This window comes from Hetaerina americana, unplaced genomic scaffold (assembly GCF_022747635.1).
Source record: "Hetaerina americana unplaced genomic scaffold, ioHetAmer1.1.p SCAF_5, whole genome shotgun sequence".
NCBI classification, from domain to species: Eukaryota; Metazoa; Arthropoda; class Insecta; order Odonata; family Calopterygidae; genus Hetaerina; species Hetaerina americana.
The window spans coordinates 94,784,949-94,807,423 of NW_027287095.1; the positions used below are offsets into that span (position 1 = coordinate 94,784,949).

General features: G+C 37.4%; 1 protein-coding gene across 1 annotated transcript in view; it reads left to right on the forward strand.

The window, feature by feature from the left end:
- Nucleotides 1-10,077: 10,077 nt before the first annotated feature.
- ApepP (Aminopeptidase P) overlaps nt 10,078-22,475 on the forward strand; it is a 35,592-nt gene continuing 23,194 nt past the window's right edge. The window contains exons 1-6 of the mRNA XM_071591826.1: nt 10,078-10,366; nt 10,654-10,777; nt 17,130-17,298; nt 17,462-17,704; nt 19,313-19,408; nt 19,603-19,802. Coding sequence (XP_071447927.1) covers nt 10,658-10,777; nt 17,130-17,298; nt 17,462-17,704; nt 19,313-19,408; nt 19,603-19,802 — 828 coding nt within the window. The 5' untranslated portion in view covers nt 10,078-10,366; nt 10,654-10,657. The remainder of the gene's footprint in view (nt 10,367-10,653; nt 10,778-17,129; nt 17,299-17,461; nt 17,705-19,312; nt 19,409-19,602; nt 19,803-22,475) is intronic.

Genomic DNA, 22,475 nt, shown 5'->3' on the forward strand with positions numbered 1-22,475 from the left:
GTAATTGTTCCCATGATGTATTTTTTAAATGCCTCCTTAATGGATGGATTTTTATGACTGCACAAATTATGTGCTTGTACAAATTATCTCATCAATGTAATACTATGAATAAGTACTATAAATTGATCATTGGTTTTCATAATCAATGATGATATCAACAAATGGATTTAAGTAATATGCATGAAAATTTTTATGATTCAACAGTTTGTAAGTATTTAATGTGAAAATAATCTTTGTAATTAAATTTTTATCTGTATTTTATGGGTAAAATAATTTTTAACAGGACACTTATGAATCTTATTAATTAGCTTATAATATATTAAAGAGCTAATAAGGTTTTTGAAGAGTAATTAAAGATTCCTTCGGATCTGATATTCAGTCCGGTTGACTCTACCTGGTAATTGATGCCAACTGCCTGATAACATAACAGTGCATGTGTGATGAAGATTCACTAAGTTGCAAGTCCCAAGATTTAATCAAAATTCATAAGGCAAGAAAAATTGACTTATTTATGATAAGGAACTGTATTTCTCTAGCTAAGCAATTAATAAATAAATCAATGGCAGAGGTTATTATCAGAAAAATTTTTACTGAGTCTAAAGATGAACATATTTTTAGTTTGCCAAGTTTTGAGTTAGGATATTTTTGTAAAATTATTCATATTTGCCTGAAAATGACTGAAAAGTTCATTTATTCCAGCCTAAGGGTGCATGCAGCATAGTTATAGGGCCTAGATTCTCATTTTTAGTGCAGCAAAGGACATTAGCAGTCATGCCTACTTGCATCTAAGATCTCATTACATTACTTTGCAGTGAGTGATACTCATACATACACACACAAATGATGTTGTCCAGAAAGGATCCAGCTATGCAATATTTTGAGGAAAATAGCCCACCTAGAAAAATGAGGAGGCCTTAGTCCCCTTTGAAGCACTCCCCTTGGGACCTCACACCCTTACCTCGGCATCTCTTCTACTTTTTAAAAAAAAGTCCTTTCTTGCAGCGGTCATCAGCTACTTCATTCCATTCTCCTTTATCTAGTAAACATCCTGAATTTCATGATGCAGTTGCAATGAACTTGCTCCCAGCTGCAAATGATGACCCAGATTTCCTAAAAAAAACTCTCATCTGGGGAAAAAACTATATCATAACTGGAGATGAGTCATGGGTCTACTACAGCTATGACCCTGAAACAAAAGCCCAGCCTTACTAACATCTGTTGACAAGGAATTGGACAACCTCCCTTCCTCCTGACCCCCTCACTGCAGGGTCCTCCGCTACACCACCTTCTTTTCCTCAACCTCCACTCCACTATTTCATTAGTCTTTCCCTGCCCTGCCCCCAGTCCAGTGGTCAACACCATCATCATTTGTCTTTCTCAACTGATGTTTACTTTTGAAAATGAGATACAATATATGCATGTAATTGTATTAGCAGAGGGGCAACATCCCCACTAACATAACGCATATAATTTTCACAGCAGCACCACATGTGAGATGAAACTACACATCCTACATTGTATATTTTTAAGATTTATTTGGGAATTTTTTTGAGTAAGTTCAATCAATCAATGATATATTAAAACTCTATTGCTTCCTACTGACTCAAAACAGTGATTATCAAAATTTGAAATAAAGGCAAACATTTTCTATGCCAAGTGCGGGAAAAAAATCTTAACAGTAAGTATTTTTCTGGCAAATCAGCTCATGCTTAGAGGTTGAAGTTTTCTCTTATAGCTCAGCACATTTTGGAGTAAAAAAGCACATCTTATGGGCTGGGAAATATGGTAAGTATCATTGAGCTCTAATTTTAACTTCCTTATGATTGAGGTAGCTCTGCAAAAAACTTTCTGACTTGCATATTCCATAGGTCACCAAATCTTGCAGCCATTGTAAAAGCTCATACAACTTGTTTTTCTTAAGGAAGCCTCTCAAGGAAGTTTTCCTCAGAAAATGGTTGGCTTTCTCAGCTTATATGAAATCAAACCTAGGTATTTTTATCATATGGTGCATTTTTGGCTATCCAAATGATTCTGCTGCCTGGGCAAAGACACACCTCTCATTACAGGGGCCTCCAAAGCTACTCCTTTATTTTGCAAACAATAATTTTGCCAGTATGCTATAGGTACCTGATTTATGTATTTGCATTGTTAATATGGTATTGTTTGAACTCTGAAAAAGATCAAAATTTGCATTTGATGATGAACTTTTACTGCTTTAATTTTAGGCAATGGTTTAAAACAACCATTAATGAATTACAAGGAAGACTGATTATTGATATTTTTATTTCAGTTTTTTAAGTACTCCATTTTACAAAATCACTCAACTTTTCACCTATTTGCTTCCATTAAAATAAAAATATTTGTCATAAACTACAAGATAAATAAAACAGTTTCTGGCGTCACTTGGTGGAAATTATTCATATTGAAATTAAATTTAAAACACTTCGCTTTTCTGCATTAAAAAAAAGTTTTTTGTGTGGAAAAGCAAAGTGTTTTAAATTTAATTTCAATATAAACTACAAGAGTATATAGGTAGCAGCATTCAGTTGTTTAAGTACTGCCTTAATGTAGACCTTAACAGGGTCAGGTTCACTTTTTGGGAGTATATCCACAGAATTTATTCCATCAGAACCTTTTAGAATTTACTTGAAATAAGTAATAGATGGATTACGTGCAGTGCAAAATGGCCACAATTTTGATTTACCCTAATAATTCCAACTGTACTACTACTAGAAATTATATCCTTAATGGAATTCCTGATGGAGTTGAGTGAGATAAGGATAAATTGTAATGAAGAATGCCTATGCATAGGGAATACGAGGTGAAATGGAGGAAGTGATGGGAGAGTTTAAGGTGTTGGCCAAAACAAGCAATGAAGGCATAGGGCTATTATTGCTTAATGCAGAAAATCAATAGCTTTTTTGTTTGGAAGCATCTATAAACTGCTGGAACGGCTTATATTTTACTGTCTGCATTATTCCCATGGCAAAGTGGAACAATACTTGTATGTACTGTGAAAAGGTAGCAAATGAGGTAGGTACTGTGAACAGTCAGGAGATCGAGAAGCTTATGATGAGCGTAAACAAGAAAAGTGAAATTGATTGGATACATCCTGAGACATGGTAGCTTACAGAAATCATAGTTGAAGGAAATGTGGGAAGGGGAGAACTGCAGAGGAAGTCCTAGGATGAACTATGAAAATCAGGAAATGGTAAATGCTAGTGCAAGGAACTGTGAGAGAAAGAATAGATTCACCGGTAACTACATGTTAGTTTCATGATCAAAGAACTAATGTTAGGATTAGTAACTCATGGTAATGATTTTTAAAAAATCAATATTTTGTCACTTAATAAAATGTTATAGATAGCAAGGCTGCAGTAAATGTTGCTGGCATTGTAGTATTTTCATGAAATTATAATAAAACTCAGTATATTGATCAATTTATTAGATTTATCCTGGAAGTGTCTTTACACTTGAGATTTAATCCATATCTTGAGTGTTTTGTAATTAGGAAAACTAACAAATATAGAAAAATACTTGTGACATTAGAATTATTTTATTACATTAGTTGTAAGCTAGGAATTAAACAACAGTATAAAGTAACTAAGAAACAAACATTTTTAAATTAGGTACTCTATCAACAAACGTTTTTATGTAAATGCATTAAAAATGAAGTGACATTTCCAATATTAGGTTTTTTTAAGTCAGCATAAGCAGTTATTGGCTGGGTAAAAATTACTCGTTGGCCATAAATGGGCAAATATCTTGTCATGATGATTTTAAAATTTTCTTAAAACTTGCACTAATTACCAATTTAATAACAAAAACTATTATTAATCAATCTTTGCCTACCTAGATATATCAACAAATAAAAGCATATACTTAGGTAATAATAAATTTCAAACTTAGATATGAAAAGAACCGAGGAAAAATGTGATGAAAGTTGGCTTGTATCTCCATGGGGCAATGGCTGTTCTTCGTAGAAATCCCAAGTTAAGGAATGTGAAATTTAGGTTTTGATTGTATTAATTGATGTAAACACCAGTCTGGACCGCAAAAATATTCTTTGTGTTCAAGGAAATCTAAATTTGAGGCATGCCAAGCTAGGGTTTTCCTGTACTTACCACTGGTACAGGTGATTAGTGACCCTAATAGTAGCAATCATCATTGCTCCTAACAGCAGTTAGGAGCAATGTTGAGCAAGTTATTTGATTGCTCAAGTCATCTCAACACCTCAAAGGTAAGTGTCCTTTAAAAGAATATGATAAAACATAGAATTTGAGTTAATTATTTTCATAATAAGGTTGTGAATTAGCTCACCACTTTGGGTTTGAGAATATTGGTCTCTGCAGGTAAAATGTGACATTCCTTCTCTTTCAATGTTTGACATTGCTGGTTTAATCTTCTGTAATCAGTACACCAAGAAACCATATTGGATTATGGGTTAAGTTTGTAACCAGGTGATCCTTTGCCATTGATGGGGGTATTATTTCGGTGGTGATTATTTATTTTACATTTGAAAGTGGACATAGTTTTCGTGTGGTAGAAGATAGAAATGGTTACAAGGGGTGTGAATGCGATGGCCTTTCTTCCGCTACCTATGGTGGATCAAGAGATGGGTTTGAGGGAGAATGAGCCCTGTAAAAGAGTTTGAAATAATGAATTGGACAAGTATTACGATACCACTTTGGTGACATGGTCAATTCATTTTGCTCAATATTCATTGTTCACCATAGGTATATTTTATAAAGTAAACGTTGGAATTTTTGTAGTTTTTTAAAGATACAGCCAAAAGATATTTTCAGTTCATTTAATAAAAATGCATTGGAAGTTTCCAATTGTGTTACTATGTTTTAGGATTAAGGCTAGGAAGATTTATTATGTAGATAAGTACCTCCTACCAGAGTCTTAGAAAGTTTCTCTGACTATGCTATTACATAGTCTTATCGACCTCACAGACTTTATTAGATTCCAACTGGATCTCTCTTTATCTCATATTTTTATGACTAAGCCATAGAAGTGTTATAGGTGACATGTATACCTGTATTTCTTCAGATTTTACTGCTATATACTAAATATAATAGACTGCCAATTGGAAAGAACTAAAAACTACTTTTGATCCACCAGATGTCTAAAGCAAAATTCCCTAAGTCGGTGGGGAATTTTTACTCATGGATGTTTTCACCTGAAAGCCTTTGGAAGTATGCATTAGTGTATAGCTACGAGGCTGGTCTGAAAAGTTTCTGACCTAAAAAAGATACAAAACATTTTTTCTGATATTTTCTGGGATCGGAAACTTTTCAGACCACCCTCGTATATACCATTTCACTTGGGAATGCCGGTATACAGGGTGCAGCAACATAACTTCCTTTTTTGAAAGCATTTTAAGTTTGGAAAAAGGAAGTTATGTTGCCGTACCCAGTATTTCTCCAAATGGGTGTTTTATGAAGGGGGTGGATTGGTTACTACGTAAAATTTGGTAGGGATTGCAATTTTTTTTTATCTCCTCCTTTACCTATACATTTGAAGATGTCTTCAGCAGCAACCACATTATCCCATTGAAACAAAATACATACATGCTTCATTATAATATTTTTATTTTACTCTCATTTTATCCAGGTATTTTTATATTTTTATCTCTACCTATCCCTCCCTTGGCATTCAAAATACTGTGGGATTTCAGGGAGAGTTTAGGCAGTATTCGGCTATTTCTCATTGGATGAAACACTTGATCACTCTTGCCTCTATCACTAAAGTCTTGCAGGTATTGTGGAGAGTGGCCATAGAGAACACAATCAATATAATACTTTTAAAAGAACTGTTGCAAGAAGTGAGCTGTTCCCTAAATGAATAGTACTCTAAATCTCCCAGTTCTAGAGAAACGACCTAAGTTGGCAAGAGTTGCTCTGATTACTAAGAGATGAATGCAGAGGTTGCAGAACTGATGTGGAAACTCATCAGAAAGAATAGTTTGCTTGTGGAACTGTTCTCAACCTTAAAGCTGTTAAGTAAAAGAACTGTTCAAGGCCAGATGCTCAAAGCTGTTTCAGCACAGACATGTAAGTCTAGCTCTTCATCTTAAGCTGTTTGGTCGAGGAGTTGTCCTGCAAGAACAGGGTTCACATTCCACAGGATGTGGAAAACAACAGGGAACTACCACATTAAAGATCCCTTGGGATTCCCTAGATAATCGTGGCCGCAAATGGGCAAGACAGAATTAACATGGAATCTTTGCAAATACGAAGGCTTGTGTCAGCAAGGTTATCTACAACAGTGACAGGATGATATGCAGGCCTGTATATGAAGATAAGAGTCTGCTACCAAAAACCTTCTAGTATTTCGGGTGTACATACATGGAAACAGGCGACTATGTTAATGGGCAATTTAGAGGAAGTGTATGAGAGAAAAGATAAAATGAGGAGAAACAAAGGGCAAGCATGCTGCAATGTTGTAATGGGTGACTGGAACACGAGTACTGGGTGGTGAAAGAAACAGTTGGGCAGTATGGATTTGGAGAGAGGAACATGAAAGGAGATTTATTGGTAGAGTTCCGTAGGGGAAATAAGTGTAGATTTACAAATATTTTGTTTTCAATTCCAAAGAGAACATATTACCAGTGGAAAGCACCTGTGATGGGTGCTATGTATAAAAAGCAGATAGACTTTGGAGCAAATGAGTAGTAGTTTTGAGCATGATGTGGTAGAAGTTGAACATAATAAAGAATGGATAAAATAAGATTTTGTACTTGAAGATGATGTTATACATCAAAACTTGGTCGTATAATAAATATTATCTAGTGGGAAATTGCTACTATTCACTCTTTATTGGATAGATTTTTATATTGGTAGTGAATAAATTCAGAAATAGAATGAAGCAGGTTTGTGGACTCCCTGGCGCAGATATTTACAGTGACTAAGTACTTCTTATTGCAGAAATTGAGATAAGACTGAAAAGGATAAAAAGAACTGCAACATTTTAAGAGTGGGAATTGGATAAACTAAAGGAATTGGACAAGGAGGACATCAGTGGGAATATGTACGAGGAGATGAAGAGAATTGAGACAACAACTGAGGAGAGTGTAGCAGAACAGTGGGAGATAATAAAGAAAGGGATAGAAGAGACAAGCAAAGAATTGGGGGCAACAGGAAAGGAAAAAGAGAACAAAGAAACCTTGGATAACGTTGTTGATGATCGATGGAATTGAGGTGAGAAGAAAGTACAAAAACCAAAAGATCATGGATGGAAAAATTTGTTCACAAAACTGAACAGTAAACAAAGAAGAGAGGCAGATAAAGGAAGGGAAGAACATTAAAACAATGGAATGTACAGAAATAGAACATCTGGAATGCATGGGAAGGCATAACTTGGTGCACTACAAAGTGAAGAATATTTAGTTGGATGGCACTAGAACATCGGGAGCACAGTGAGCAGGTATGGAGATAGAGAGCAGGGCAGGAAATGTAAAAAGGAAGGAAAAGAATTAATGGAAAGATGGCAGGAGAGCATGGAAGATCTGTATCAGGCAAGTGAAAAAGCTGAGCATCTAAATGTGGAGGAGTATGAGGTGAATAAAGACTGAATTGGAGAGGATATGTTGCGGAGAGAAGTCATGGCAGGAGGTGAAAAATGGAAATGCACAGGGAGTAGATGGAATATCTATAAGGCTCATGAAATGCCTGCAGGAAGAGGGATAGGTAGGATTAACATCTATCTGCAACAGAATTTACTTTAGTGGAATGAGACCACTGGATTTCTTAAAAACAGAGATGATGCATTTACCAAAAACAAGGAAATGCAAGGAGTATCAAACGATAAGTGTCATCACTCATGCAGCGAAGGTATTGTTAAGAATACTGAACAGAAGGCTGAGCAAAACCATGGTGTAGAACTCAGTGGAGGAAGAGTATGGCTCCAGAAGAGGAATGAGCACAAGAGATGTAAAAAGAGTCGTGCATACCATTGTAGAGCGATGTCTGGAGAAGGGGAAAGGTTTGTGCATATGTTTTGTTGATTTGTTGAAGGCTTTTGACTGAGTGCAATGAAAACTTAGAAAAATTCTAAAAGAAAAAGGTGTGAACTGGAGAGAGAGAAGACTGGAAATTTGAACTTAAACCAGAGGTATGTATTATGATTGATGAAAAGAGGGTTGGTTCGATATTGGGAGGGGGGAGGGAGTGAGGCAGGGGTGCTGTCTCTCCCCCACCCTCTCTAACCTTTATGTGGAAGACGTGGTCAGGAAATGCTGGAGAGAAAATTCAGAAGTGTCAGTTGGAGGAAGAAGGATTGTGTGCATCAGATTTGCTGAGGACATGATCCTTCTTGCTGAGGATGAGGAACAGTTAAATGGGATGTTTTAATACCTTAATGGCATGAAAAAGGCTTACAACTTGATGAAAAACAGGAGCAAGACCAAGGTGATGAATGCTGGTAGAGAGGAGGGAACAAATATTGTAATGGAAGAAGAAAGGCCGGAGCAAGAGAAGAGGTACACAGGTATCTGGGTACAGAGGTGAAGAAAAGGTGGAAGAGTGAGAAGGAAATTAAAATAGGCATAGCGAAGGCCAAGGAAGCATTCAGCAGAAAAAGAAAAGTGAACGTAGCAGAATGGCTATTGAGCTGAGAAAGAGACTAGTAAAGGGTTATTTATGGAGTGTTAGGTTATCACTGCTGTGAAAAGAAATAATAATAATTGCATGGACTGCATTAAAAAGGGACCAGGAAAGGTTGGATGCACTTTATATGTTAATGTGGAGAAACATGCTGAACATAAAATGGATAGACCAAGTGAGGAATGAGGAGGTGTTGATAGGAGAGCGGGAGAATGGAGATTTCTGGAAAAAAAGGAAGAGTAATTGGCTTGGGCACATGCTAATGAATTATCCCCACGTGTGGGCATGTTTTATTTTTTGTAATGCTTCTTGTGTTGCAATCAGGGGCGTATTAACCCCATTTGCCGCCATATGCTATAGTCAATGTCTGCCGCCCCCTTAAGGAATTAATTTTCTAAATAATGCGAACCAAATTAAATGTGTCCACAAGGTCCTCGCGCCTAACAACAGGAACTAGCGAAAAAATGAATAGCGTGTTCATTCGCATGACGACTAATGTAAACACATGATTCGCGCTCCTGGCAGCCTATGGTGGAACCTTTTTTCTAAAAAAGAAAACGCATTGGGATTTTGAATCAATATGTTCGCATTAAATTAAGTTGAAAAAACTGATGAAATGAAAATTCCGGGACTTGTGCCGCCCCCTGGGAGCTGCCGCCCTACGCCATGGCGTAGTTGGCGCACTGGTAAATACGTCCCTAATTGCAATTAATGTATTATATTTCGAGAACTTGCGTTGTCACATAAGTGTGAAAAGTTGTGCATTAATTTATCCTTATTGATTAAATAAGAATATACTTTGTCATGTATGTTAGTAATTTCTTTTTCCTTAAAGTTGTTGTGTGATATATAAGATGTTTTAGTTACTTCATTGTGATTTTCACAAGATTTTGAAGATATCTGTGTTATTATAATGTATTCTGCTTAAATAAAGTTACATTATTCTTTGCTTGATGTTTCAACTTGTCTTAGAATAATCAAATATTTACTTCTCAACCGAATGCGATTACATTTCCAAAATAATGGCAATTTGCAGCTTTAATAGTTTATATCATTACCATTCTCAAACTTTCATTCTGTGGTATTAAAAATTTTATATTGAATTCAGTAAACCATATTCTTAATCGTTGAGAAAGTTAAAACTTCGTATTGAGTACAGGAACTGCGAAGAGATTCTCCGTCATTCATGACGGTTTCGTCGGTTTTGCCGAAATATTAGCATTAATTGACTGTTCCAGTGAAAAAAGTTCAAATTTCTTCTCTAGTAGGTGAGTTCCTTCCAAAAATTATACCCTCACTCTCCTTCCGGAGGAGTTCCCTGAATTGGACTGAACTGATCACCAAGTTGAAGTTTAGCCCCTCTCTGCCCTCTGCTTGCAATTCAAACTTGACGCACGGAAGGGGTGAAATAGCTCGATGGTTTCTGAAGAACGAAAATATGGGTTCGCAGTGCGCAGTGTTATTGTTTTTATCGTCGTGATAAACGTAATCATTATTATTAAATGATTCCTTTTTAGATTGCTAGATAACGACTTTGCGTTTTTTAATTATTCTGAATGTTAGCTATCTTTTCTAGATCATTTTGCTTATTTTTATATTAGCTTTCCCTAAGAATTTCTACAGCTATAATTTTAAAAACAGTCTTGAATAACTGGAATTTCTACAGGATGTTACATAGACTTATCTTCTAAGATTTTTAGGAAAACAGTGATGCGAGCTGATTTGTATTAATAGTCGCACAGTAAAGATTATACGTGGTAAGTTAAATTTTTGTCCTACATTAGTTTGCCATAAAATATGCATGCAATATCGTATTAAGGTTTCACTGTGAGTGAATGACGGTATTGTCCAGTTGGCTGCACATATTTTGAAGTATCGCAGATTATGGTATCACGGTGCAGCGAAGAATTCCGTCTGGGAATCTCACGCTATTGATAAGATAATAAGACAAAAAGTTCGGGCCCCAGTTATTTTATCATTTCATTAGTAGTCAAGAGTTCGTGCTTTCATTGCGTGCATTAAAGTATTGTATTTTGGTTTTTAGGAAAATGCCGCCGCCGAAACCTACGGGTCACCTCCTAAAAAAGCTGCGTTCACTGATGAAAAATGTGAAGTATGTCACTGAACCCTTGCAGGCATACATTATTCCCTCCTGCGATGCTCATCAGGTTTGTAAAGTTTTCTATCGGCCTTACTCATTTCTACATTAAGGGTTAAATGGAAGAAGGGACCTTATGGTCTCAATATCGCCTGAATAAAGACGTTTATCTATATATCTTCTACTAACTCATAGATTCTTCTTTCATTGTCTCATGTGCAACATACGATTAAGCTCTTATCACTTTTAGTACCATGGACTTTAAACTGTTAATGATTAATTTTTGTCTAAAACCTAGTTTCATGATTATTGGCATTAGATTTCTTGTGCCTTGTTATGTCAAAACAATGCGACTTGCTTATTCATAGTATTAATTTAAAAATCATAAGAGGATAATAAAACATGTTTTCATGGAGTTGGTAATTGTTCAATTGGTTTGAATGCAGACCTCCACTCATCTTTGTTCTCAGCCTTCCTTTTGATTTTTTCTAAAGGTGTTCTTCTTGCATCTTGTACGAGGGTCATCCGGAAAGTAGTACCCGTTCGTGAAATAAAGACACAAAAGTAAATATTAACAAACATAAAAAATTTTATTTGAAAGAGGATACTTTAAACTACTTCTCAACATAATCTCCAAGCAAATTAAGGCATTTGTCATAACGTGTGACAAGTTTCTGTATTCCTGCTGCATAGTCCTTCGCCGCCAGCTCATTGAGATACGCGAGGGACCCATCTTGCACACATTTTTGCATAATGCAGATGGTGTTTAACAATTTCATGAACAATTGTTCGAGAAACATTGGGAAAATGCTCACAGATGTCATCAATTGTGACGCGCCGATCGTTCCTCACGAATTCGTCAACTGAGCTCACCAGTTGGTCTGTAATGACAGACGGTCTCTCCGAACGCTCATCGTCGTGTGTGTTCCCCCTCCCCATGTTGAAGTTGCGACACCACCGCCGAACAGACGACTCGTCCATTACATTGTCTCCATACACCTCCTTTAATTGGCGATGAATATCACATGGGCGAACGTTTCTTGCATTGAGGAATTTAATCACTGCCCTCACTTCACAACTGGCGGCGTTCTCAATTTTTTTAAACATTGTAAACAATCACAGAAACAACACAGGCAATGCTAGCGTCACGCAACTTGGCTCAGAGAAGGCAGACAAGCCACTGAAGCTATCTGACCTCGTCCAGCGGCTACTCGCGTCGTCAGCACTTCATGCGGCACGAACGGGTACTACTTTCCGGATGACCCTCGTTACATTACTTTCATGCCTCAATATATCCCCCAGTGAGGCCTGCTCTTCTTTTCCCTATGCTCTTCCATTATGGCCCCACTTCACACACTTTTAAATGCCTCTATAATCGTTACACTGTCTACCCAATGTATTTCCAAAATTTTTTATGACAGCAAACTTAATATTTTTCTTCCTTCTGTATAACCCAGCTTTTGCACCCACGTAAGCCATTACTCCTTGCAAAAACTTTTATTAATTTCTTTTTAAATTCTATGTTCATATTTTTGGCTGTTAAGAGCTATTTTTTCTTGTTGATAGCGCTTTTTGTCATTGATATTCTATTTTTTATTTGTATTTTGCTTATTGCATAATTTGCTATCATTGACCCCAAATATTTGAATTCCTTGACCACCAGTATTTTTTCTAAAATTGTTACTTTACCATTAATTTATCCATCTCTCCTGCGAACCATTCCTTTGTTTTACTAAGCCCTATACGGCGTGTGAAATTCACACATCAGGGTAAGGGGGCTAGTGCCTTTCCTTGTGCCAGTTATGTTTTCCCAGGAAGCTCTGGTACCCAAAAAATCACATAGCTTGGATGGAGCTGCACGTGCCCATAGAGGCTTGCCTGGGAATCGAGCCTGGGCCCTCCAGCCAGTAGTCTAACGCTCTACCCTTGGATTACAGCAAAAATATATGCATTTTTTATCTGTAATTCTTCTTCACTTTCTACTACATTAACTATATCATTTGCAAATCTGTTCTCAACTTTTGAATTGCATCTTCGATATAGTTTGAAAATGACAGGTGCCAAGGCATTCACCTGTCTCACACTTTTCTGGACCTCTGCTTGTTCTGAGTCCTTATGACAGCTTTTTTATTGAAATAAAAGTGTAATTCTTCTATCTTGTATTTCACCCTGGCTTTCTTCAATAAATTGAACGACTCTTCCGATTTAACTTTATTTAAAGCCTTTTCTACTGCCATGAAGGCCATTTTTGAATTGATGTTATTCACGCTTCTCTTCTAATTCAACACTCTTTGGGTTAAAATCGGTTCACAAATTCATTATTTTTGTTTGAAGCCAATTGATCTTCACTTCGTTTTGCATTTATCTCACCTTTAATTGGCCAAAGTACTATATTTGCCAAGATTTTTAAAATATGGCTGGTTAATTTGATTTTACTGTATTTTTCACATTAGCTTTTTAAGCAATGGTATAACTGTTCATCTTTCAAAATCAATGCTTACCGCACCCTTTTGATGTATGTATTTAATAATTTAAAGTAGTTAGACATTCTCCTTCTCCCTAACTCAATGCTGCTGGTGTGGAATCAATCCCATTTTTTTTTAATGCTTTTCCATTGTAATTTAAAATGTAGTTCTCAAGATTTGTCTCCCAGGTCTCTTCCATTGACATTTTCTATAAAGTTTCCCGGTTTCTTACCTGTCCCACCCTTCTTAATAGTCTCCCCATCTCCTAGCCATTTTATCTTCTTTAAACTCCTATGTCACCACTTTCACCTTGATAGTTAGTCTTTTCATTCATCCTTTCTCCAAAGAAATTACTTGCCTTTTAAGATGCAGTTTCTGTCTTATACCTTTTCATGTCATCTTAAATTACAGCAAAAGCATCTTCAAAATACCTTTCTTTTGCCCAGCATACTTCTCTGCTAATTTAGTTTATTATCATTTGCTCTTTCTATTGCCCATCTACTTTCCTGCTGTTCATTGAGTTTTTTCATTGATCAGGTTAAATATTTACTTATTTATTCATGTCTTCCTTTTACTGTTATCCCCCTTATTTCACCAAAATTACTCCCCCCAGCCATGGAGAAGTAATCCACGAGATTTAACATTTATCATTCTCCACAATTAACTTTCCACTCCTTGTGTATAGGCAGAAAAGGTGTCATCTCTATGCGGTAATTTTGTCACAGTTCGTAATACGAGACTCACAGGGCAGTGTTATGGTGGTGAATGCATAGCGGATCTTATGTAATGGCCTGAGCCAGATTGGAGATGAGCTGAGTTCTCCAGCTGAGTGTGGCACAGCCTGCAATTCACGGCCATGTCTATTCGATGGTTTCTGGCTCAACTTAGTGGAAGTTCATGTTCATGGGATGAAGAACACGCTGTATTTTTCCGCTGTTTTTTATTTTGGTACTACTACTTTCAACGCTTATGCGTCATCATCAGGTACAAATGCACTCAAGTTGCAGTCCATTTAAATACCATTCTTGTGGGGGAAAGGGTGGGTGAGAGAGGGGAGGAAGATAAGGGGTTGCGATCGGCATTGATGGGAAGGAGGAGAGGGGCGTTAAGCACCAGGAAAGGCGATTAGTTGGGTTCACAGTGGGGGGAGGAGGGGAGGGTAGTTGGGTCTTTCCGTGAAGGAAAGGGATGCTTCCAGGATTGGGGAGAGGTGTTCAAACAATTACTTGTTGAACAAATGAGCTCTTCCCACTTGTCCATCTTCCTTTCTTTGTCCATTTGGTGTATCATGTCCGGGTTGGAATCGCTTCCATGATTTTCTTCCCACAGATGCATACTGAAGTGAGATTGCACGAGGTCACATTTCCTGAAATAGCGTTTCTATTCCTCTGCTTGTGTTTTTAAGCCACCCCTCAGTTTTTACAAAGAACATTCACTGTTAATTTTGTTAGGAAGACAATATCTTCGCAATATGGAGAGGCACTGAAAACAATGAGACAATTTTGTGAACATCTTATATTCCCAATGCAAAGCCGTTCCACAAGTGAGAAAGAACATAATGGAAAACTCAATTTTCTAGATATCGCAGTGTCAATTAAGGGTTGGGGTTTTGAATTTGCAATTTTTCATAAAAGTACTGTCACAGACCAAAACATCTCCTTCAACTCCCGCCATTACATATCTCAAAAGTTATTCACTTTTCATTTCCTGCTAAATAGACTGCTGGACTCTCTCTAAAAGTAATTTTGATCAAGAACTGAAGATGATAAAAGATATTGCAGTGATAAATGGGTACGAGAAGATATAATGGAAAAAATACTGCACAGAAAACAAAATTTCAGAGTTTAAGAGGATGCCTCGATAGCTTATTTGGCTAAAGCACTCGACTGGACATTGAGGGATCCGGGTTCGAATCCCAGTCAAGGCGGATGATTTTTACTCTCTGAAATTATTGCATCTAAATTCATATTAGCGGGTGACTCCATTAAAAGTCACTGTTGCGGCATCTCCCGCAGTTTCTTTGGAATTTACACAGAAAACGTTCCCTGAGAACAAACAATCTATTGTTTAAAACAGGTAATATGAATATAAAAGATTACAAATGGTGTGGACTCCCTTATTTTGGATTGATTTCACAAAAAATAGCTAACCTCTTCCGTAGGGAACAATTTTGGATAGCATTTTACAACGTGAACAACCTAAAATCATTCATGAACAATACAAAATGCCCTTGTGCTGTCATTCTCATGCTCTTTCGACGGACGCAACAATGATTCTGTTCTGTTGAACACCAATTGGTACGATGCACCCAGGACTACTTTGTCATGAAGACTCTCCATTTTTACAAGTCTTTGGCTACCTACTTTTCAAGGGAGACAAATCCTGGCGACAGAACACGTTGATGGATGGTCATTCTCTTACTCCTTCCATTCTGAATGTTCCGTAGCTTGCTAGCGTGCCAGTAACTGCAACCGAGGTTGTAGAGCAGTACTGGAACCAGGTGCATGTTCATGGCTAGGGCAGTGTTCTTGCCAGACAGCTCAGAACTCCTAAGACATGTGACAGCCTGTCAGTATTTGGTGGTGTGACCTTCCTCCACTGCTTTCATGCCCTGAATATGAAGCTGAGGAACGCCAAGAAATTCATGCGTCTGCTGGACATGAAGATGGTAGATGATGTATCTGTCCAAGAGTTTCATGTTGTACCTGTTATCCTTGACTCTTCCCATCACGCGATGGACAGTCACACATTCACTCCAATTCAAACTCCATTCCTATAAAATTTGTTGTCTCAGGCGTAACTTTGTGGAATTTGCATAGCATATTGAAATGTAATGAAATAATTGACTTTGTAATTCCACACACTTTATTTAAAAACACGACCCAGGTTTCGACGTTGAACGTCATCATCAGGTGGTCCTCATAGAAGCACGCTGGCTATATATACCTTCTGATCATAGGAGGGGGGGGGTTGGTCAGAGAGGGAGGTTGGAGGGGTAAAAAGGTTACAATGTAGCTGGGAAGAAAAGAGAATTACATTTTTGATTTAGAAGAGTGGTAGGTCTAGGAGTGGGAGGGATACAAAATTTCGTTGGCAAGATCATCTTTCCAACGGACACATTTCAAAATTTCTAACTGCTCCAAAGCATCGAGCCTTTGACCTTTTTCTTCAAAATGAATAATTCCTATAGCCTGGCTCATGGTGTCCAGCATAAGGCAGAGAGGTCATTTGCACTAGAAAGATTTTGGGTCATCTATGTAAAACACATGGGTGACCTAATGCTTGCTGTTTGATAGGACACCACACTGAAATCCTCTTCCTCACCTGAGCTTCAGCAATAGTGGAAGGAGAGAAGTACTGAACAAGAGAGGGCTCAAGTTATTCCCTTGTAACTTGTACCATTCCTCTTACTCTGTGGTTGGCAGGGATTGTCTTTTGCAGGTGTTTGGCATAATCTCGTAGGTTTTGATTTGAGAGGTGTGACTGTTCAGGATGCAATTCATGCCACAAAGAGTGCATTCCCACCATGTACCCCCTGTGCCAGGGTTCACTCGTGGCATGACATGCTATCACATCCCCCATGAGGACCCCGTCCACTGCATGCATGCTCCCTGCATAGATATCAAATTGGTTTGGCCACTCCCAACTTGTCTTGGCCCCCATCCAATAAGGGCCCAGCGTGAATGCCTTGTCTGTTTTACTTTTTGGAGCCAAATATTCTTCATTCCAGAAGGTTTGCCCATCATAAAGATTTCAACCGCTAACCATCTATTACCGGGCACACTGTGAAGAAATGGGTGGTTTGCATTTTGTGCTCTCATCTTGCAAACTCAGACATAATTATTTTTATTATGACCCCATTAGTCATATAAGTACTGGCTACTTCTTTTTTAGTACGGTGATGCAATTTTGAATTGATACTTGAGCATTTATTAAGGCTTGCATTCTTTATATTAGAGCGAGTATTTGGCCGACTGTGACAAGCGCAGAGCTTTTATTTCTGGATTCACTGGATCAGCTGGCACTGTTGTCGTAACGGAGCAGCATGCTTGTCTTTGGACTGATGGGCGATATTTTTTGCAAGCCTCCAAGGAAATGGATGACAACTGGACTCTGATTAAAGAAGGTTAATATCACATGTTTTTAGCTGGATCCATGTCATATCCCTGAGGGTTGTCATGCATCTCAGATGAATTGATGTGGCTACTTTTGGTAATTAATGGAGAAAATAGTGAAATATATTGGTATAACACTTTTATGCAAACTTAATATTTTATTCTCTCATTTAGGAGTTCCCGGGACTTTAACTCAGGGTGCTTGGCTGGCAAAAATGCTGCCTGTGGGTTCTCGAGTGGGAACTGATCCCAGTTTGATGTCATATGTTTCATGGAAGCCATTGCAAGTCCACTTGGAGGCAGCAGGCCATGCTCTGGTTCCAATTTTCAGTGCAAATCTTGTAGACTTAGTGTGGGACCAAGAAAAACCCCTCCCTCCAACGGGAATCATACAACCACTTGACATAGCATATACTGGTAATTAGCATTCCTCTTCTCATTAGATCATTCTCGATTTAGGTAAAATGCCACAGCATTGGATACACTCTAAACACTACTGCAGAAGACACACCAAAGATATTCAATGTTTTGAGCCATTGCATTGCATTGTTGTGAGTCGAAAGTGCTTTTTACAAATACTGATAGCTTTATCATTCCATGGGTACATTTCTAAAGGTGGTGTGGTAGCTCAGTGGTTCCTGGTTTTGGTTTAAGGGCCCTGGTTCAGATGATGTCCCTCCGATGATCCCTCTGGACAATCTCTTGAATAAAAATAATGAGAAATGAAAATAGAGGCCAGGGACGGAAATTGGCCCCTTAACCTGAGTGCATGGATTTCATGCATCTTCAGGCTTATTTCAGGATGAGTTCTACCCTACATATACAAAATCCAGTTTCTAGATTAATCATATGTGGTAGGAATGACTCTGGATGAACAAAAATAAAAATATATCTGTTTTTTTTTCAACTTTACATGTATAACAAATTAGATATTTTTAGTCCATCCAATATATCATATTTAACGACTTTGTATACCAATTCTATGCTGTAGACTGCGACCTTGACATGAAAGAAAGAATTGCATGTTCTCATGACCCCAAAGGCTAAGCTTAGAAGTCAGTGGTAATTACTCCTGGTAAGGTGACAACTTCCTGATAGGTCAAAGGTTAGAAGGGAGACAAAATGTAGTCCATGAAATCACCTGTTCCTCAGTAAGGCGGTTGCCAAGGTGATGGTGTGACATGTAAACATTTTTGAGGAAGACAATGGGGAACCAATAAGTAATGATGGGCTCAAAATGCAGAATTAGTGAATGAGTCAGCGTGAGAGCGTCAGGGCTGGGCATCATGCCCGGCAGCGGGGGAAACAGGGCTTGAGAGGACAGGCATCTAAGCGGCAGCAGGGAAGAAAGCACCAAAGAGGTCTGCAATGGTTAGAATAGGGATGTGGAATGTTTGAATGATGTGGAGGCCAGGGAAATAAGAAATCATGAAGGAGGAGGTGAAGGGAAGACATGTTAGGGCTTCGTGAAGTGTGGTGATTATTGGAGTAATAGTTTCAGAGTATAAATAGCAGAGGTGTGGAAGGCCAATAGGGGATTATTGAACGGAGAACATTACTGAATTTCAGAAGTAGGAAGAAGAGTTGTGAACATAGGAGAGTAATAGCTAACACCTGGTCCAAACACCTGAATAGACAATGGTATATGTGAAAAATGTTGAGGGATTGATGGGGATAGCAGTTAAATTTCATCTTAGTTAGTCTCTAATTTAGTTAGTGTCATCAATTTGCAGTTTTTAAGGAGTATATGCCACGGATTCGGATGATAATTGAATACTCATGAGATGTAGTGCTAAAGTGAAGAAAATAATTAGAGGAAGATGATGAGGGGATGTTACATAGAAGCTTTAACCAGTACGGAGGAAGTAGTACCAGGAGGTGGTTGAAATATTCTATACATATATATTTTACATACACACAACATAGTATTTTGCTATTTGCTTAAAGTGAGCTTTAAAAACTTGATCTTGAGGATTCTACATCACTAATTAAACTTTAGAATATTAAAATTTCTTTGTTTTTCAGGAAAATCTAGCCATGATAAGGTGGAAGATGTACAGAGCCAGATGCGCGAGAAAGGTGCCACCATGCTGATTGTCACTGCGCTGGATGAAATTGCATGTTTGTTCTTTTTTATTAGTTTTTTTCAACATATTTTTTTTATAATGGAGATAAGCATGTATGAAATTCCATTATGCAGACTTCATGTATGACTTTTATCCTAATAAATTTAAATGTAATTGATATTTTGATTTTTCCTCAAGTTTGCTCTATTCAAACATAAACTTGTAACTAATTCACATCTACATTTTCAGGGCTCCTGAATCTTCGTGGGTCTGACATCCCATACAATCCTGTGTTTTTTTCATACCTAGTCATTACGGGGAATTCTCATGTTCACTTATTTATTGACGAAGGAAAGATCACACATGCTGTTCGAAGTCATTTTGGCGATGAAGGATTGCAAGTCACCATTCATGCATATGAGAAATTGCACTCTTTTCTAACAGAACATGTGAGTAGGCAGGAGTTTGTTTATCCATTTCATTTACATTTAAAATTTCTTTGGAGCAGTGTAACGAGAGGAAAGTGGAAGGGTTTAATACTTCTCATGCACTGTTTGTAAAGCAAAGGGTATTCGTGTGGTCTCTTTCTCATTAAGTTTCAAATAATTTTCTTTATATTATAGGACTAATATTTAATTATATGCATGTGTAATCTTAATTTCATGAAAATGTGAAAGAATTTTGATACAAGGGTGAAGATTTAGTATGAGATGTATGTACGTAGCATGTCAAATCATTGAAGCTATTAGTGGCCTGGTTTGTACCAGACAATTTCTTCAGTGCCTTTTACCCGCACAGTAATGGTGTTTTGAGAAATGGATGAGGTTAAAGTACGTGAAGTCTTAAAAGCTGTATTTTTAAGTTGGATTGAAGCCAGTGTACTGCTGGTCGAGTTAGCCATTCCACCTCCCTGGTGCCGTCTCTGATCCATGCTTTTAACGTTCCATTAACATGCAGGAGATAGTCGATGCTCATGTTTCTTCTCTGTTGTCAACTCCACGAGTATTTCATGGGCAAGTCTGTGAATATGAAAACGGTAGAAACTAATTCCTTTGAAGTGTAATTAACAGTTCGAGGTAACTTTGGCCTATTCACTCACTTGATATACGGGCATCAATTTTCCTCAAAGTGACTATGGTGGTTGCAAAAGTATGAATTAGGGTATATGAATTGAAGCTCTTTAGTGTAAATCTTTTATTTTGGCATCGCAGCTGACATGGCACACCATCTTTAAATATTCCAGCACCACTGCCATTTGATTTTTTTTCAACTACAGTCCTCAAATCGGGGCTTGGTTGTTGTCATTATGATGTCATCAAATTTTTAGCACAATACTATAGTGACAAAACCCATTCCAGCGATTAATTTGTCAGATTTTATATTTCAGATATGAATATATATGACTTGATAGTATGATAGCTTATCAGGAAAATAGGTCCATTGTAAAAATATGATGTTTTGTATTGTCAGTGTGAATGGAAGCAAGGAATGGGCCTATTTTAAATTCCAAGAAAAGGCATTGGCAAAAAGGAGAAATGAATGAATAAATATAAATTACAGGTTCGGGTGTGATGTGGTGGAACTGTTCCTTAATTACGGAGACGATGACTATTACAATTTTCCACTTAATAAAGTTTTACATATTTCTCACTTGTTTCAATGTACTACATCATTGTCAAGTGGTGAACTTGACAATGATTTAGTATAAAGAAACTAGGCAGAAATAAATCTATATTAAGTGAAAAGTTGTAATATTCTTTGTCTATGTTATTAGAAGGATACATATTTTGATGACAGCTTTCCATGTTTAAAAGAAATTGCTGAGTTTCTGTACTTGCAGTGAGAATGTGTGTGTGGAGTAAATGGTAGATCGTTTTTCTCCCTATGCATCCATTTTAACATGAACCCAGTTCAGTATGAGATTAGAATGTTATCATTTGGTTGTATAATTTTAGACTCTAAATTTCCCTTCATATTTATGCAAAATTGTCGTTATAATCATTGTTGGAAATCATTAAAATTAAGTGTATTTAAAGTTACTGCTAGAGAAAGTAAAACTTTCTTCCATATTGTTCTCTTCATCGTGAATGAATTTTCACTTATTTGCTGTTAAATTATTTATTATAGTGTCAAACAAAGAATAGATTCATTTGATATTTCACATTAACGTTTACCTTTTTAAGTTAATTTTAAAGCATTTCATAGCCTTTTACTTTTTCTTATTTTTAGTGATGAATCACTTGGGTATTATCAAGTTTTTCCAGTCACTCTGTTTGAACTTCCTGCATTCTCACCACTCCTATAAACTCCTCCTGTGCCCCTGGAACTATATCAATATGGAAGTGAGCTGAAGAATATGTTTTCAGTCATAGCTTATGCATATTTGTTACATTTTCATATCATGTTTCCCTCTTCAAAATTGTGAATGTTTGTGCCACTGTCAACATAAAATTATGCAATTTTGTTTTCAAATTCAGGAAATATCTTCATTTTTAATTTATTATTTAATGTGCTTACTTTCATTAGTCAGTGGTGTATTTTTCTTTCAGGAATAAATTATGACATCGCTTTCTTAGAATTATTTCGAGTGCACTCCCATTTAATTTTCCGCTGCCTGGCCTCATGATCTATGCCCGTAGCTATTGTGGTAAGCCTGTGTGTGGCTTGGGCCACGGGGTCTGCGCCATGAGTGGCTGTGGGCAGAGCCCTTTAAAATCCTTTGCCTCATTCGGTCCTTCCTCACACGGCACTCCCCATCCCTCCCTTGAGCCACTCTCCTCTGTGGCGAACACTCTTGGCTTTAGATCAGTGGTTCCCACCAGCACCCCTCTCCATCATCTTATTTGAGGCCTGACTCCCAAAGCTCTCCACTTCCCATTCCCCTTTGCCATCCCACTTTTACGTTGGTGTTGGAATTTTATCGGGGTGTTTACCAAACTGGGAAAACAGAAAAAGTGTTAACTATTTGGGGATTTTTAACCATCCTGAGCGAAGTAAGTGCAGGGATATCTAGACCAACAGGAATGTTTTTTTTTATGAATCTGCTGAAAATTTGGCTATCCCTACCCTAAAAAAATGTATTGTTTCAATGTGTCTTTATCATAGGTTGTCCTCAATGCTCA